This window comes from Triticum aestivum, chromosome 7D, assembly GCF_018294505.1.
Source record: "Triticum aestivum cultivar Chinese Spring chromosome 7D, IWGSC CS RefSeq v2.1, whole genome shotgun sequence".
NCBI lineage: Eukaryota > Viridiplantae > Streptophyta > Magnoliopsida > Poales > Poaceae > Triticum > Triticum aestivum.
In genome coordinates this window covers 618,753,890-618,773,433 of record NC_057814.1, presented here as the reverse complement: position 1 = coordinate 618,773,433, position 19,544 = coordinate 618,753,890, and the positions used below count along the sequence as shown (strand labels likewise).

At 43.7% G+C, this 19,544-nt stretch overlaps 1 protein-coding gene across 1 annotated transcript in view; it reads right to left on the bottom strand.

Moving 5' to 3' along the window:
• Window positions 1-13,401: 13,401 nt before the first annotated feature.
• LOC123163729 (receptor like protein kinase S.2) overlaps window positions 13,402-19,544 on the bottom strand; it is a 32,613-nt gene continuing 26,470 nt past the window's right edge. Inside the window, exons 6-16 of the mRNA XM_044581085.1 lie at window positions 19,096-19,497; window positions 18,736-18,991; window positions 18,390-18,618; window positions 18,124-18,274; window positions 17,633-18,028; window positions 16,895-17,002; window positions 16,562-16,820; window positions 16,111-16,339; window positions 15,839-15,986; window positions 15,561-15,758; window positions 13,402-14,778 (exon numbers count right to left, since the gene is read on the bottom strand). Of these exons, the coding sequence (XP_044437020.1) occupies window positions 14,746-14,778; window positions 15,561-15,758; window positions 15,839-15,986; window positions 16,111-16,339; window positions 16,562-16,820; window positions 16,895-17,002; window positions 17,633-18,028; window positions 18,124-18,274; window positions 18,390-18,618; window positions 18,736-18,991; window positions 19,096-19,497 (2,409 nt within the window). The 3' untranslated portion in view covers window positions 13,402-14,745. The remainder of the gene's footprint in view (window positions 14,779-15,560; window positions 15,759-15,838; window positions 15,987-16,110; window positions 16,340-16,561; window positions 16,821-16,894; window positions 17,003-17,632; window positions 18,029-18,123; window positions 18,275-18,389; window positions 18,619-18,735; window positions 18,992-19,095; window positions 19,498-19,544) is intronic.

Sequence of the window (19,544 nt, the reverse complement as noted above, 5' to 3'; positions counted from 1 at the left end):
TGAAGGAAAAAATAAAAAAATTGAGGAGGAGAAGATGATATTGGAGTTGCATGTTGCGGATGTCGTCGATGATCACAAGATCAAGATGGATGCAATGCGCTTGAAGATTAGAAAGATTAGAAAATATGCCATTCATACCGAGGCTTGGTATCATTATGCCGTTGGATCAATTGTTACCTTGGTTGCGATTATGATCGCATTTGTTTTCGCATTGAAATGTTTTACATAGTTTCAATGTATGGTTTAATTAATTAGATGCTCTGGAGAGCTATATATATGTTGTTAGATGAGAACTATGTATGTACTTTGGTTTTAATGTGATGATGAACTTCTATTAATTTGGTCACTTAATTATCTATTCATGATGTTCTGTAATGGTTTTTGACACACTTAATTATATATAATGCACGCAGATGAACCGGCAATGGATGTACGGTGACAGACACACCTCCGAGTACATTAAGGGCGTGCATGATTTTCTCGAAGTGGCTGAGGCAAACAAGCAGAATGGTTTTATGTGTTGTCCATGCCCTATATGTGGGAATACGAAGTCTTACTCTGACCGGAAAATCCTTCACACCCACCTGCTTTACAAGGGTTTCATGCCACACTATAATGTTTGGACGAGGCACGGAGAAATAGGGGTTATGATGGAAGACGGCGAAGAAGAAGAGGACGATGACAACTATGTGCCCCCTGAATACGGTGATGCTGCAACGGGGGAAGCTGCTGAAGATCAAGAGGAACCAGACGATGTGCCCAATGATGCTGCAAGGGGGGAAGCTGCTGAAGATCAAGAGGAACCAGTGCCCGATGATGATGATCTCCGCCGGGTCATTGTCGATGCAAGGACGCAATGCGAAAGTCAAAAGGAGAAGCTGAAGTTCGATCGCATGTTAGAGGATCACAAAAAAGGGTTGTACCCCAATTGCGAAGATGGCAACACAAAGCTCGGTACCGTACTGGAATTGCTGCAGTGGAAGGCAGAGAATGCTGTGCCTGACAAAGGATTTGAGAAGCTATTGAAAATATTGAAGAAGAAGCTTCCAAAGGATAACGAATTGCCCGACAGTACATACGCAGCAAAGAAGGTCGTATGCCCTCTAGGATTGGAGGTGCAGAAGATACATGCATGCCCTAATGACTGCATCCTCTACCGCGGTGCGTACAAGGATCTGAACGCATGCCCGGTATGCGGTGCATTGCGGTATAAGATCAGACGAGATGACCCTGGTGATGTTGACGGCGAGCCCCCCAGGAAGAGGGTTCCTGCGAAGGTGATGTGGTATGCTCCTATAATACCACGGTTGAAACGTCTGTTCAGAAACGAAGAGCATGCCAAGTTGATGCGATGGCACAGTGAGGACCGTAAGAAAGACGGGAAGTTGAGAGCACCCGCTGACGGGTCGCAGTGGAGAAAAATCGAGAGAAAGTACTGGGCTGAGTTTGCAGCTGACCCAAGGAACGTATGGTTTGGTTTAAGCGCGGATGACATTAATCCTTTCGGGGAGCAGAACAGCAATCACAGCACCTGGCCCATGACTCTATGTATGTATAACTTTCCTCCTTGGATGTGCATGAAGCGGAAGTTCATTATGATGCCAGTTCTCATCCAAGGCCCTAAGCAACCCGGCAACGACATTGATGTGTACCTAAGGCCATTAGTTGAAGAACTTTTACAGCTGTGGAATGGAAACGGTGTACGTACGTGGGATGAGCACAAACAGGAGGAATTTAACCTGCACGCGTTGCTGTTTGTAACCATCAACGATTGGCCCGCTCTCAGTAACCTTTTAGGACAGACAAACAAGGGATACCACGCATGCACGCACTGTTTAGATGACACTGAAAGTATATACCTGGACAAATGCAGGAAGAATGTGTACCTGGGCCATCGTCGATTTCTTCTGACAAACCATCAATGTCGAAAGAAAGGCAAGCATTTCAAAGGCGAGGTAGATCACCGGAAGAAGCCCGCCATGCGTACCGGTGATCACGTACTTGCTATGGTCAATGATTTACACGTAATCTTTGGAAAGGGTCCCGGCGGACTAGCTGTTCCGAATGACGCTGAGGGACACGCACCCATGTAGAAGAAGAAATCTATATTTTGGGACCTACCCTACTGGAAAGAGCTAGAGGTCTGCTCTTCAATCGACGTGATGCACGTGACGAAGAACCTTTGTGTGAACCTGCTAGGCTTCTTGGGCGTGTATGGGAAGACAAAAGATACACCTGAGGCACGGGAGGACCTGCAACGTTTGCACGAAAAAGACGGCATGCCTCCGAAGCAGTATGAAGGTCCTGCCAGCTACGCTCTTACGAAAGAAGAGAAAGAAATCTTCTTTGAATGCCTGCTCAGTATGAAGGTCCCGACTGGCTTCTCGTCGAATATAAAGGGAATAATAAATATGCCAGAGAAAAAGTTCCAGAACCTAAAGTCTCATGACTGCCACGTGATTATGACGCAACTGCTTCCGGTTGCATTGAGGGGGCTTCTACCGGAAAACGTCCGATTAGCCATTGTGAAGCTATGTGCATTCCTCAATGCAATCTCTCAGAAGGTGATCGATCCAGAAATCATACCAAGGCTAAGGAGTGATGTGGCGCAATGTCTTATCAGTTTCGAGCTGGTGTTCCCACCATCCTTCTTCAATATCATGACGCACGTCCTAGTTCATCTAGTCGACGAGATTGTCATTCTGGGGCCCGTATTTCTACACAATATGTTCCCCTTTGAGAGGTTCATGGGAGTCCTAAAGAAATATGTCCGTAACAGCGCTAGGCCAGAAGGAAGCATCTCCATGGGCCATCAAACAGAGGATGTCATTGGGTTTTGTGTTGACTTCATTCCTGGCCTTAAGAAGATAGGTCTCCCTAAATCGCGGTATGAGGGGAGACTGACTGGAAAAGGCACGCTTGGAGGGGACTCAATAATATGCAGGGATGGATATTCTTGGTCTCAAGCACACTACACAGTTCTACAGAACTCTACCTTGGTGACCCCGTATGTCGATGAACACAAGAACAGTCTGCGCTCCAAACACCCGGAGCAGTGTGATGACTGGATTACATGTGAACACATCAGGACTTTCAGCAGTTGGTTGGAAACACATCTCAGAGGTGACACCACTGTTTGTGATGAGTTGTACTCGTTGTCCAGGGGACCATCTTCGACTGTATTGATTTACAAAGGATACTAGATAAATGGGAATACATTTTACACGATCGCCCAAGATCAAAAGAGCACCAACCAAAACAGCGGTGTCCGCTTTGATGCAGCAACCGAGAGGGGAAAGGACACATATTATGGTTACATAATGGACATATGGGTACTTGACTACGGACATGATTTTAAGGTCCCTTTGTTTAAGTGCAAATGGGTCAATCTGTCAGGAGGCGGGGTACAGGTAGACCCACAGTACGGAATGACAACAGTGGATCTGAACAATCTTGGGTACACTGACGAACCGTTCGTCCTAGCCAATGATGTGGCACAGGTTATCTATGTGAAGGACATGTCTACCAGACCGAGAAAAAGATAAGATAAGGAAGCGAATACATCATACGATGAGCCAAAGCGCCACATAGTTCTTTCAGGAAAAAGGGACATTGCGGGAGTGGAGGGCAAGACAGACATGTCTAAAGATTATGAAAAGTTTCATGAAATTCCTCCCTTCAAAGTCAAGGCTGACCCAAGCATCCTGATAAACGATGAAGACTATCCATGGTTACGGCGCAATAAGCAAATGACACAAGCGAAGAAAAAGTGAAGACTTCCTCCCGCAACTATTATGATGATACCATGCCAACTTTGTAACAGACGAGTATGATACCATTGTCCGTTTTGTACACGAAGTGCATCTAGTTTTTGCCGTAACCCTCTCAACTTTCTTGCACATGCTATGTGGATGAAATGATGATACCATGCCAACTTTCAACCTTTTCAGAGTTCATTTGAAATGCTTTTCAATTTTAGGGTCTTATAATTTTCATAAAGAACTTTTTTTGTTAGAAACTTTAATAGCAAAAAGAATTATCATAAAGTAAAATAAATAAGTAATTAGAAACAAAATAAAATAAAATAAATAAGTTTTTTGTTGTAAGTAGAAACAAAACAAAATAAATAAAGCAAAAAATAAAACAAAAAAAAGGCCAAAAATTAAAAATTATGCCACCTACTGGGCCACCACGGCCTGAATACGACTAGAAACCCATCCATGGGCCAGGATTCAGGCCCGCAGAAGGCCCAGTAGGCCCACAGGCATGTACAGAGAGGTTAGGCCCGTAAGCCTGCTTTAGAGAGGAGCTCGACAGCCCAGGCGCACCGCACCTTATAAACAGGTGCGGCTCTCTCTCAGCTAGCCAGGTGGGACTAAACTCCCACCACCACGCCATTGTGCAAGGCCATTGGTCCCGATCGGTGGCACGAACCGGGACCAATTCCGCCCTTTGGTCCCGGTTCGTGGCACCAACCGGGACCAATGCCCCCCCTTTAGTCCCGGTTGGTGCCACCAACCGGGACCAAAGGCCGCCGCTTCCCGCCCTTTGGTCCCGGTTGGTGGCACCAACCGGGACAAATGCCCACCTTTAGTCCCGGTTGGTGCCACGAACCGGGACTAAAGACTTTGCTATATAAGTTCACACTTAGGAAATTTTCACTCTCACATTGCAGTTGCCGCCACGACGACGCCGACGCCGCCCGGCGCCCCCGTCGTCGCCGTCGCCGTCGCCCGTGCCCGTCGTCGCCGTCTCCCGCCGTTGCCCGCGCCCTAGCCGTCAGCCGCGCCCCTGCCCCGACGCGCGCCGCCCCGGCCCGTCCCGTCATTGTCGTCGCCCTGCCCCGCCCTTCGCCGCCGTCGCCCCCTACCCCGAGCGCGCGCCCACTGCCCCATCGCCATCCTCGCCGCCGACCCCGCGGTCCTCCTCACCTTGGTCCGGCCGGCGCCCTCCCTAGCATTTTTCATATATATGCTTTTTTTCATATATATGCTTGTTTTTTATATATATTATGATATAAATGCTTGTTATCATAATTGTTTTTGTTCATATATATATGTAATGATTTTTTTATAGAATATGATGTTTTTCTCATAGATGATCACATACATGATGTATGCATGGATGTGGATGAAATACGATGTTTTTTTGTTCATAGAACATGATGAAATATGAACAATGCATTAGGCAAAACCTTTACTTTTTTTGAAATTTTCTATTTGAACATTTTTTATGAATGAGAGGAAAAAGGAAAATAAGAAGAGGAAGAAAGGAGAAGAAGAGGAGAGGAAGAAGAGGAGAAATAAATAAGAAGAGGAAAAAAGAAGAAAAAGAAAAGGAGAAGAAGAAAGGAATAGAAGAGAAGAAGAAAAAATAGAAAAAAATCTATTTTTTCTTCTTCTCTCCTCTATTCCTTTCTTCTTCTCCCCTTTTTTTTCTTCGATCTTCTCCTCTATTCCTTTTCTTCTTCTCCTCTTTTTATTTCTTCTTCGTTTTCTTATGTTTTATCGGGTCTGTCGTCGTCGATATACCCTTCTCCCGATAACTTCAACACGAGGGGGGTCGATATACCCCCTCCCCGGTAATATTATTTTTCCCATGTACGTATGTCGTCGTTGTCGATATAACCCCCTCCCGATAACTTCAACACGTGGGGGGTCGATATACTCCCTCCCCGATAACATTATTTTCCCATGTATGTATGTCGTCGTTGTCAATATATATAACTCCCTCCCAGATAACTTCGACATGATGGACGGTCGATATTTATACCCCCTCTCGACCGTGATAACTTATACCACGGGAGCACCCCCCCCCCCCGGCCCTCTCGCTCGACCAAAACTCTCGAGGACACCCAAACCCTAGAAAAAAACGATGTCGGTCTCCTACCCCCTCCCGCCGCGCCCCTACCCTTGAAGCGTTGCCGAGGCCACCCCAAACCCGGAATAAGCTAGGTCTACATTTGCACTAATATATCCACCTGCTGTCATGTTTGTGTAATAATTGCCATGTTGTAATATTTGCAGAAACAATGGAGCACGGACGAGACGAGCAAGCAGAAGAGGTGTTGGGGGACATAATCTTAGCCGGAGGTGATATCTTGTCGTATCTTAACGACAATGATGGTCTGGAAGAACAGGGTGAAGAAGCAGGCTACGGTGATCGAAGAGTGGAGGAGGAAAGACATGATTATGATGGCTCCGGTGACCCAATGCTGGTGCAAGAAGGAGCCCGTGGTGACGGCTCCGGTGACCGAACAGAGTCCGGCCAGGTAAATATATTAGTTAAGCCTGTGCTGACTAGCTAATTGATGCATTCATTGTTTTGGTATGTGCACATATTAATTAACACTCGTCTTTCTTCTTTTTTCTAGCCCTCCGGATCGAGCACAACTTCGGTAAAGAGACGAGGCCCGAAGACAAAGTTGCGCTCGGATGAAAGGTTTGAGATCACAGCAATCGCGCGCGACGGCCAACCGATTGAACCCATCCGGACAAAGGATGCATTTGCTGCTTAGTGCGGGGTTCTAGTTAGGGACAAGATCCCGATCAGCATCCAGCAATGGTATAAGCTTAAGAAGGAAGACCCTGAGGTGTCTTATGTCAATGATATGCAGAAAGATGATCTTTGGACTGAGCTGAAGGCAAATTTCACCCTACCGCCAGAGGAGGATCCGGAGAAGCCAGTTAAAGTGCAATTAATCAAGTCTCATGCTCTTAAGAAGATGGCAGACCTATTCAGGAGGTGGAAGAATGAGCTGAAAACGTTTGTCGACAAAGAAGAGACACCAGAATTCATCGGCCGGTATGAGAAGATCAGAGATCACTGGCCCGCATTTGTGTCGCACAAGACATCGGAAAAGAGTAAGAAGATGTCAGCGGCAAACAAGAAGAATGCTGCGAAGAAGAAGCTTCACCATCGCACGGGGTCAGGTGGCTACCTCAAAGCCCGGCCTAAGTGGGCCAAGGCTGAGAATGATCTGCTTGAAAAAGGGATCGAACCACAGACAATGAACTGGACAAACCGTTGCCGGACTTGGTTCTTCGGGGCAGGCGGAACCTTGGACCCTGTATCAGGGAGGTGCGTTTGGACGAACAAGCTTTTGAGAATACCAGTCAAGAAGATTCAGCAATATATCGATGCAGCGCAGGAAGGGACGTTCGTTCCATACAGAGAGAACGACGAGCTCACAATGGCCCTCGGGAATCCTGAGCACCCTGGACGGACACGAGGCACGCCAGGCTCCGTTCCGTGGAAGGCTGGTTTTCCGGACGCAGGCGGTTACAAAAGCCAGGAGAGGAGGAAAAAAATGGAGCAGACCCAAATTCAGAAGCTGCACGAAAGGGTTCAAGCGCTAGAGGAACGAGACGGCAATCGACATGCCGAAACTACCCCCGAAGCTACCCCGCCATCTCAGCGGAGAAGCAGCGTGGCTTCCACCGAGCTGCTTCAGCTGAAGCATGTCTTGACGGCTCCTGCTAGCTACCCCGTGGATGCTATCACGGAGTCTCAACATTGCCACCTTATGGCGCAATGGCAGAACTTCAAAGTCAAGGCGGCTGTTGGCTCTGTTTTACCTCATGAACCCGGCCCAACCTACCACTGCCGGCCGATTCCAGAAGGATATGCTAGGGTGATGGTGGATGAAATAACGGAGGGAATTTGAGGACCTCCAGCTTGACCACCCTACCGGTGAAGGGAAGACTCGGCTGGGTTTAGCTCTGAAGACTCCGTGCCTATGGCGGAAGGAGCTCATTAACCTTCCGAACTGGACGCCTCCGGCGAGTAAGGGCACTCCGCCGCCGCCTCCTCCTCCGGCGAGTGATCAAGGCACTCAGCCTCCTTCTCCGGCGCGTGGCGGCACTCCGCCTCCTCCTCCGGCGAGTGATCAGGGCACTCATCAGCCTCCTTCTCTGGCGTGTGGCGGCACTCCGCCTCCTTCTCCGCCCGCGCCGGCGTGCCAGAGCAGCCAGCCTCCTCCTTCTCCGCCTCGTCAGCAAGGGCGGAAGAGACCCGCCGCCGCTCCGGCTGCTCCGGCGCGTCTTAGTCCTTCTCCTCCACCTCGTAAGCAAGGAAAGAAGACAGCCGCAGCCACTCCGTCTGCTCTGCCGGCGTCTAGCAGTACAGCTGCCAGAGGCGGGAGGCAATACAGATTCGGTCCTTCTCTGAAGACTCCAGAGAAGTTACCATACGAGAGGACCGAGGAGGAGAACACGAAGATCGTGCGAGCCGAAGTGAAGAACTTCTTTGAAGGGGTGAACGCAAAGAAACATTCATCTCCAGAGGAGAAGGTAGATCCGGTGAAAGCGAAGCGCACTCTGGATGCCCTGACAAAACCACCAAAGTCTCCGCCGAAAGGAAACTATGAGCGCATTATTGCAAAGACATTTTTCGAAGCGGAGCGGTCGGGAAGTACTGTCAGTGATCAAAGGTTAAAAGAACGACGAGCTGGAAAAAAATTGCCCAGCTCGGCGAACAAGCGAACCAATCGTGCCCCCCGCTGAAGGTGTCTAAAGACATCGTCGCTAATGATCCGAGGATGGTGGCCGGTTATAGCAATCTTGGAGATTACCTGCCCGACGATGTACATTATGAAATCATGGAGGTGGACGAACACAAATACCATTACGGGAAGCCTCTCGTCAAAGATGAAAGATCTCTAACAACGATGATGCGAAGATTAAAACCTGCAGAGAGTCTGATGGGATGAATAATTTGACGCTGAGAGTTAAACCGGAGCGTGACCTCGTTGGAATTGAACTGCTGAATGTTCCATTTGAGGAGTTCTTCCAGTTTTTCAATCAAAAGGCCCTCGATAAAACAACGATCACTTGCTACTTTCTGTAAGTAGTACTACTTATGTCATTAAGTCTCTCTATATAGGTCAGCTCTTTCATTGCATGTATTTATAATTATCCTCACTATATTATGCAGATTGAAGATCGCCGAATTGAAGAAAAGACAAATCGGTGATATTGGGTTCATTAACACAAATCTCATAGATGCATATATGGTTGAAAAACATGCCAAAGAAGCCGAGGCCAACTTGCTACGATCATTGGTATTAAATCAAAACAAAGATATAATACTCTTTCCTTACAACTTCAAGTGAGTGTTACTGTCTTGTGCATATTCGGTTTCCCTTATTAGTCCAGGTTATGGTAATGTAATTGATGACTTATGCATGCATGCGCAGCTTCCACAATATTCTCCTAGAGATTAAGCTTGAGCAGGGAGTAGTAACCGTCTTAGACTCGAGACGAAAAGATCCCCATGACTATGCGAACATGACTCAAATGCTCGAGAAGTAAGTTAAATCGATCATTATCCACCATATCAGCAACTTTGTTCATTTCCTGATATCAAGTAATTGTTTTCTTTGTCTGGCAGGGTTTGGAGAAAATTCACCACAAAAGCTCCGGGACTGCCGAAGAAGCTGCAATTTAGACACCCGAAAGTAAGTACTATAGTAGCATGTTCCGCACATCTCCTAGTGATTCAAGCGCTAGTTTCATCAATACCATTTAGCATGCTTGCTTATCAGTTAGATTGACCTCTATTTCTTGTAAAGTGGTTGGGGCAGGAACAAGGGAATGATTTCTGTGGATACTACGTTTGCGAGTCTATCCGCCACACGACCTATGAGCGGAGCTACTCTGACGAACAATATGAAGTGCGTAAGCAATAATATTCATAATTTTATTTTATTATCATCATTTGTGTCGAGTTTCATATATATATATATATATATATATATATATATATATATATATATATATATATATATATATACTTCTTCAAATTAGATGTTTCGGATGCGGGATGAACTCCTAGCAGAAGATCGTATGCGAGCAATTCAAGATAAATTGGCGGCATTCTTCCTTGACCACGTGATCGCTGAAAACGGAGAACTATGTGGACCCTGTGTTCTTACAATTTAATTAGGAGATTATATTGTAAGAGATAATTATTGTATATATGTAGCCGGTAGTGTCAGATAGATATACGAGAACTTGTTGTTCGACCAATCTCTCGGAGAAGGAGAGGTGGTCGATATCACTTCTCTCTGTATGCATATGTTCATGACGATCTTCTGTTTCCTTCATTTGCTTACTAGCTAGCGTGTCTAGTCCTCTCCATACGTATATAGTACGTAGCGTCGACCAAGCACGGAGATAAGAGAGCACACTTCTCTCTATTAATTAGCTAGCTAACACAATATATGAAACACCTAAATTAACCCCCCCAAAACCCCCCAAACCCTCCCCCCCCCCCTTCAAAAAAACAAAAATCCCAGCCCCTGAAATGCTGACGCGTGGATGCCTATCGGTCCCGGTTGGTGACACCAACCGGGACAAAAGGCCCTGCCTATTGGTCCCGGTTGGTGGCACCAACCGGGACCAAAGGCCCCCCTGCCTGGGCTGGCAGCAGCGGCCACGTGGAGGACCTTCTGTCCCGGTTCGTGTAAGAACCGGGACTAAAGGATTAGGGCTTTAGTAACGACCCTTTAGTCCCGGTTCGAAAACCGGGACAAAAGGCCCTTACAAACCGGGGTAAAAACCCCTTTTCCTACTAGTGTATCGTTGGAGCTACTGAAAGAAAATTGCATCTCTATATGTTGATGTACATTTCTCAACTCTTGAAAGAAGTAAAGCTGTAATGGGAGCTCACTGGTAACAGAACTTATAGCACAAAATTTGTTTATCGCTGTAATGGGAGTCCAAACCCCATATTTGGTCAAGTTCTGGAAGCTAAAAGTTTGTTAGGAAATCCCAACAACAGAACAAATACTTCATAGACATGGGCCTATAGATGTCCCATGTCTATGTTTTGCTGTCCCATCATGAATCCAACTGACGCTATGTTTTGCGCATTGCTTTTCCTGCAGCAATGGAGGCTTCTTTGGCCAGGCAAGACGCAGGATCTCTTCAGCACCATCATTAGCGAGTGCCCCCTGCAGATTATTAGTAGATCTTAATTAGTGGGATGCTATGTTGCTCAGATTCCGTAATCCCCTGATGTCTGTTTAACCTCACCGCATCCTGATCCTGGAGTGAGTTAGTATGTTTCTCTGTAATTGTGGAGTCTTGCACCATGTTCTCTTCACTCTGATTATTCCTATGATTAACTGGTACCCCCAGTAAACTTTGTTACCTTTGCTCTAATGATGGAAAACTGGGAAGAAGTAAGCTGTCTCTAGGTTCTCCTATCCGGGTGAAAAATGGAATACCTCTTAAAAGTCTATGCTGACCTATCAAATCTTCAAGTCATACAAAACATCTTCATAAATTTTGCTACATGACATCTTATCTCAGTTTAGTTGGCACTGAGACGAATTTGTGGCTTGTTTGGCCGAGTACCATCCGAAATCCTGGGGTTGACCCGCAGCATATTTTGCTGATCACCAGGTTCAGTTGACAACACCTGATAGACAAGGAGGGTGAGGTTGATGACGGTGGGCTTGGTTGTAGACGAATCTGCGCTCCCTGATGAGAACACGCCATTCGTGGGTAGGCGGCACTGGTCGGTGGCGACGCTGGATCCCAACTGGGTTTTGGGCTGCTGATCCACGGTGAGAAAAAAGGTTTCAGTATTAAATTGTTGCAGCTGAACGAAAATGTTTCGGCAAATGCCAGGGAAAAGCTACTGACGCTGTCATGTTCAGAAGGCGAGGCACCAAAACCAAACCAGACGATCTATTTTTTGTCTGTGACAACCAATGTTTGAAGAAATTTGAGGTTATATCAGAGATCTTTCTTGTCTGTGTATGGTTCAATTTCTTCAGTCCAGTTTAGTTTGTTTATTTAACTAATAAAGTCAGGTCATTTCACCAAAAGAACTTATGAGCCCTTGCTACAGCCTACGAGTCCTTTTCAAACGAATTGACTCTTCCAGTTATTTAATCTAATGAATAATGTACCTACATTCTAACATATACTAAGATGTACTATTAAAAAAACACCATGTCATAGGGACATATAGTCAGGAGCATTTTTTGTGCAAAAAAAAACATCTGTAGTGATAGAACATGAGTGACGAAAGCTCAAACTCTCTCTGCTGGTATACATTTGCTAGCTCTTGAAAGATGACGTAAAACGGTTTGGCATGGAGATGAATTTGTTGTTTGTTTGCGCGGTTCAGCAAAGAATCGAAACAATCTCGTAACTCCAATTCTGAAGAGGTTTAATTAAACAGGGTTTTGCTCATATAATCACCAGCATTCTATTAATGCAACAAAGCTTGTTCAGTAGAGAGGAGGACACGGAACAGCTCCGGCGCCTTACTGACGCACACAAGGCCGATATGATGTGCAACTTGATTAGAAACACGGTAATAAAATCTATGTATGGTTGGCTTTCCCATCTGGGAGTCCAAACCCCAATATTTGGTTGAACTCTGGAAGCTAAAAATTCCTTTGAAGATCTGGGTTTTAACATGACAGGTTGTCCATCATAGAATAGAATCCTTACAAGAGAACAAATACTTCATAGACATTGGGCTACAGATAGCAATTACCCCCTGTGCGGGGAAACCGAAACAACTGATCATGTTTTGTTTTGCTGTCCCATTGCTATCTTTGCCTGCTCTTTTTGTTCGGGAGGTTTTGGATTGGAATCGGCTCCCTCTATCAGTCCAAGACATGATTACATGGCTGAAATCTGAGCCGACTGGGAGCATCAATTATCTTTGTTTTGGGATTACAGTGGTTTGGTGGGCTCTTTGCAACATCCAGTTGACTGACGTTATGTTTCATGTATTGATTTTCCTGCAGCAACGGAGGCTTCTTTGGCCCAGCAATACGCGGGATCTCTTCAACACCATCATTAGCGAGTGCCGTCATCACCTGCAGATTATTAGTAGATCGTAGTGGGATGCTATCTCGCTCAGAATCTGCAATCCTCTGGTGTCTGTTTAACCTCACTGTATCCTAATCCTGGAGTGAGTTAGTATGTTCCTCTCTTATAGGGAGTAAAGCTATCAAATCTAGCCATACAAAACATCTGCATAAATTTTGCTACAGGCCATCTTATCCCATTTTGGTTTGGCATTGCGACAAATTTGTGGTTTGCTTGGGCGAATACCTACTAAAATCCTGGGGTTGCCCCGCAGCATATTTGCTGATCACCAGGTTCAGTGCGTCAACAACACTTAAAAGATGAGGAGGATGAGGGTGATGACGGCAGGGCCTGGTCGTAAACGGGTCTGCGCCCCCTGATGAGAACATCATTGGTGGGTGGGCTGCACTGCTCGGCGGCGATGCCGTTTCTTCAAATGCCAAGGACAGCTACTGACGCTGTCATGTTCAGAAGGTGCCGCGCCAAAACCAAACCAGACGATCTAAAATTAACTGTAAACAAGGGTCTTTTTTTTGTCTGTGACAACCAATGTTTGAAGAAATTTGAGGTTATATCAGAGGCCTTTCTTGTCCGTGTATGGTTCAATTTCTTCAGTTTTGTTTACTTTTTAGTTAATTCAGGTCATTTCCACAAAAGAAGTTACGAGCCCTGGCGCTACAGCCTACAAGTCCATTACGAACGAATTGACTTTCCCAGGTATTTAATTAAATATAGTGAGGAGCATTTTTATGCCAAAAAAAATCTGTACTGATAGAAGCTCAAACCCTCTCTGCTCATATACATTTGCCAGCTCTTGAAAGATAAAGTAAAATGGTTGGGCATCGAGATGAATTTGTTGTTTGTTTGCGCGGTTCAGCAAAGAATTAGAGCAGACGCAAGAATCGAAAGAATCTCGATAACTCCAATTCTGAAGAGGTTGAATTAAACAGAGTTTTGCTCATATAATCACCAGCGTTCTATTGATGCAACAAAGCTTGTTCGGTAGAGAGGAGGGCGCGGAACAGCTCCGGCGCCTTACCAACGCACACAAGGCCCGCATCATGTATCGCAGACTGAGCGATATATCACGGGTAAAAGAAAAAGAACTCAGAGTTTCAGCCTTCAATTTGATGTCATGGAGTTGCACAATGATGAGTTCAGCTTGTTAACCAAAGAAGAAAGACAGTCTGAAGCATACCTTACCAAATCCTCAATATTTCGCTAAAAGTACAGCATACCTTACCACACAGGCTTCAGCATTCTCAGTGTTACAGACGTTCACAAAAGAGCAGCGAGCGGCGACAGCCTGTCCAAAAATAAAATCTGCCATGATCACTCACAACAACACCGGCACCCACACGACGCCGACCCAGGTTCAGGTCTGATGGGCTAGAACATCTAGGGGACGTAGCAGATGGGGATTTTGATTCTGTGCAGCAATTATTTCCGGCGAGATAAATGTTTGTTACGTACAGACTATGCATATATACCAAAGGTAGATTAACAGCTACTGTATTATGTACAACACCTGTAACAGATAGCACTCAAACAAGAATATATAGAAGATGGCAGACGAGCACCCTTGTCTACAGATTAGCATTTGCTGATTGAGTTACACCAACTCTGAAAGACTTTGATGCCTTTCATCCTTTTGTCACAACAATGCCCGTAGGTACTAGTGCATATGTCTCCAGGAACTAGCAAAATTTCAGATATGTGATACTATGCACTAGCTAGAACTAGGGGTGTAGATTAAGCAAATTGATACCTTGCATAGCCAGCTGTCAAACATAAACGACAATTGCATGTAGCACGAACGGAGATCCAACACCCTGTCGAACGAACACAGTGAAGTGGCATACCAAGAAGATGGAAGCCGCAGTGGATGCATGACGACCTCCTTCAATAGCTATAGCTCCTCTTGGATTTCATGGCTTGATAACTGGAATGGAACAGACTGCTGATTAAGTGTTTGATTAATTTATTTATTGCAAAAAATGAACGAAAGGTTTCTTGATTTATACTCTCTGGTTGCCTAAAGATGTTGCTTTGAACAAAATGCAGTTTTGAAGTTGTGCTCTACGAGACTTGTACATTTATAATCTGAATATTTTAGAAGATATCAGTGGTCAAACTTGGAGAGTTGAATAAACATTTTATGTGATGTCAATGCTTGAAGTTTGAGTGAAAACTTTTCGAGAACCATTAGGAGTAAGACTAAGAGACTTAGCACGCAGATGATGCACATGAGCTAATCCGCTCAGACTGTTAATTTCAGTTCATAAAAAGTATTTTATATGTATAACTATCATACTTAAAAAGATTTTTTGCTATCCCTGGTCATAAAGGTGAATACTACATAATCTCTTTAAATCTGTCTGGTAATGAGTTGTAGCCAAAACTTCCTATCTTTTATTTAAAAGGTAAGGTGCACCCTAGTTACAGTAGACTGAAGAAATTTTGATTCAACGGGAATTAAAAGTTACAAAGTGGCATACAAGGGACTATATTCATTAAGCGCATAGCTTAGCCCTGTAAACTAGGTTACTACTTCGAATATAAACCAGCATTTTGAATCTAGTTATAACATTATTCACTTTCTAGGTACAAATATTGAAATTTGATGTTTTGTGCTCTTTAGTGGGCAAAAGGAGACTAAATAGATTATATAATTGTATGCGACACAACAACCCGACATTACCATTCTTTGGCTAAAAGTGCTACCTGATTGTTAATGTACCAATCCGTACTTTCCAAGCCTTCAAGCATATCAATAATTTTCTTCATTGTAGGTCTTTTGGTCCGCTCAGGATTCACGCAGATTAGACCTATCTGAATGCATTTTTTTATTTGTTGGCAATCTGTTTCTAGCGATCTAGACCCTGGTTCTTTTTGCAGCCTATTTCTCCAGTTTTGAAGCTCCTGTGAAATAGAATACAATGGTGAAATGTGAGATAGTGCAAAGTGGCCTCCATCTTGAAAGTTCAACAGATTTTTCTTACGTGCTCGATGAATTCCTTGGAAGATGATCTAATATCATATGGGTAGTCCCTGTGCCCTGTTATTACCTCCAAGATTATAACACCCAAACTGAATATGTCTGACATAGGTGTGATTATACCTCGCAGGTATTCTGGCGCCATGTAACCTCTACAATTTAACATAGTTGAATATGGAATGTTAAGAGAAGGAAGTGTCAAAAAAAAGAAGGATAATAAAACACATTCCACTGATTACTGAAAGGCGGCGACTTATCAAGAGGTGATTTACTTACAGTGTTCCACTAGTATTTGCAGTCTGAATAGTTCGGCTTTGATCAAATAGTCTTGACAGACCAAAATCTGTAATTTTTGGCAGCATATTGACATCAAGCAATATGTGCGCAGGTTTTAGGTCCAAGTGAAGAATGGGTTCTTTAGATTGCTCATGAAGGTACTCTAGACCATAGGAAACCCCCTCAATTATTTTGCAGCGTCCGTGCCAATCAAGTCCAGAACATGCAGCTGCATTTTTAAAGAACATAAGAGCATTCTATAGATATTCACTTGAAAATCTGTTATTGTTATTCTATCTATATATATAGGACTTCAAATTTACTGTATTCTCCTTTTGCTATCGTAATAAGAACATAAATTTGAGAACTATGATTAAACTATGAAAACTGCAGTCTCAAGGAACTATTATAAGTAGAGAAACAAATGGTTTTCCACATATTGATATCATACCTGAAATATACTTATCAAGACTTCCGTTCTTCAGAAGTTCTAAGCAAAGCAAAGTGTGAGTATACTCAGCAAAAATGCATTTTCCTTCATGAACCATATACAGATTCTGTGTTTCATAGCAGTAGCCTACTTGTTGCACTATATTTGGGTGCTTTAGTTTCATAAGGAGTTTAACCTCCTTCTCAAATTCCACCTGTGTGCTCACCGTTGGATGCACAAGCTTCTTCACTGCAACCATTTTCGCATTTTGTTGCACTCCCTGTTTAAAGTATCTTATTAATATGGATGTGGTTTATATGTGAGGAAACAAAGACATATATGATTTATTCTTACCTTATATACCACATAGAAACCACCTCTACCAATTATTCGCTCATCAGAGAAGTTGTTTGTGATGTCTCTTAGATGTTGTAAGGACATATATTGTGGAATAGACCCCGTCTGCATAAAGAGCTCCTTGGTTATTGATGAGTTGCAGTTATACTATTTTTATTAGCACTTTTGGCTTAACTTTAAAATATCTATCCAACAAAGAATATATGGGTGATGCCTTTTCTGTAAACAGACCTACTGTAAACTATCCATGTGCTAGAAACATGGAAAGTTAAGTACAACCACGCTCCATGCTCGCACACGAAGAAAAATAGGAAAAGAAACTTCTTACCCAATTTTATTTCAAATTAACGGGATGATAACGGCAAAGGAAAATAAGCAAAACTTGTGTTCTGTTGATGGCATATAATCGGGGTATGTTTGTTGAGCGACATATAAGCAAACTAGAAGCTCCCAATGTGTTAAGCCTAATTGATGGTACATTTCTGCAAATTACAGGGATCTCAGTCTCAGCCAGCCTCTAGCAGAGTTAACCATATTATCAAAGTGGTTAACTCCCTCAATAGGCCACCAACGGTAGGCAGGGCCATTGACTACCAGAATCTTTAACTAGTCTTCTGAATGTCCATCTACTGCGATTTTTCATGAACTAGTAATAGCACACTATGCAAGCTGCATTAGTCTACATAGATGTATATTGTGAAAATATGATTTGAGTCATTGATCTATCATACATACCTGGAGACTTAGGTCTTTTGACTGACCATGAGCAGTGCTGGTGGCGCCAGACTGAGAATCAATCCTGGACCAATTTGATTTATACCCTGTAACAGCTCCATCTTGGGCCAACTTATGGGACATATATAGCTTGCTTTCTTTTGGAGAGTACAAGCCAGGGTCCAGGTCAGTCAAGAGGCTTTGCCTATGATCATGAGGTAGTAACATTATTGTCTTAACCCTAGCTTCTAGTTCCCCCAGTTTATGGACAATGTCTTCTATACAGGGCCTTTTCTCTCGGTCTTCGTCCACACATCTTAATGCAATCTCAACACATGTACTCACTCGTAGGATGTCTATTTCATATGGTGAATATCCTGGCATTGCATGCAACCTTTTCGTGCAATTGTCACTAACCTGCATAGAAATTGGAACATGAAGTCCCCTAGAATGATAGTACAAAGGTTGCGTGCAAAAATAAATAAAATGGCATATAACGAATTTATTCTTACATGTTGAATAAAATCTTTGGGGGACATTTTGAAACAACGAGAGTAGCCCATATTTCCGGCCATCAGCTTTATAATTATGGCACCCAAACTGAACACGTCAAACTTGTTTGATATAAAGCCAGTGTCGACATATTCTGGTGGCATGTACCCGCTGCATGATATCATAAGCATCACAAATATATATACAGTTAGTGCACTGAGAACAAGGACATTTTTTTAAAAGATTTACAAGAATTAACGTCTTACAATATGATCCATCAACTTACTGTGTTTCTTTGAAGATCTTTGTTTGATGCATTTTTGTCGAATCAATAAGTCTCCACAAACCAAAACCTATAATTTTAGGTGTGTTGCCCTTAACCAGAAAAATGTTAGCCGGTGTCAAGTCTAGATGGAGAATAGGTTTTTGATGTGCACTGAGAAGGTGATTTAAGCCCTCACAAGTCCCTTTAATAATTTTGTAAAGTGTGGACCAATCAAGTCGGCAAGGTTCATCTGCAAATAAGTAAAAGGCAAGAAAATGAGGAAAGGTGACATATGCCTGCGAATCCATTTATCTTTGGCATGCAAACTAGTGCATATAGAGCCAATTGTCGGTCATAATGATTTTACCTGCAATATGTTTATCAAGGCTTCCACTTTGTGTATATTCAAAGCATAGAACTCGCTCTGTTGCCACTGAGGAAGCATGTTCCGCATTGCGCTCAACATTTATAAGGCAAGTTTTGTAGCAGTAGCCAATTAAACGACCAACATTTTTGTGATGGACCTTGGTAAGGATATGCATTTCATTCTCAAATTCTTTGTCATCAAGTCCCTCCAAGGAATGAAGCTTCTTCACAAGAATCTCTTCCCCATTGTACAATGCCTGTTAAAACCGCTATTTAGCATGATCAGACCAGATTATAGCCAACGGTGGTATTATTAATTTGCCAAGTAGAGATAGAAAATATGATAATTGGGCATGCATACCCTGTAAACATCTCCATACCCATCACTCCCAATTTTCTGATCATCTGAAAAACCGTTTGTAATAGCTTCAATCAAACCGAATTTAAAATCCAGGATGCGCTTATAGTGGGCCAAGTTATGGGCCGTACATAGCCTGGAAATTTTTGGAAACTCCATGCCAGGGCCTTGATTACTCAAGAGAATCTGCATAGGATCAGGAGCTAGTAACCTTATTTTCTTAATCTCAGCTTCTAGTTCGTCCAGTTCATGGACAATATCCTCTATGCAGGGCCTCTTTTTTTGGTCGGTATCGACACATCTTAATGCGGTCTCAATACATGTAATCACTGTTAGGATGTCTATTTCATGTGATGAATAGTAACCCGGCATTGCCTGCCACCTCTTCATCCAATTTTCACTTACCTACATGTGAAATTGGAATATAAGCTACCCCAGAAAGGCAGCAAATG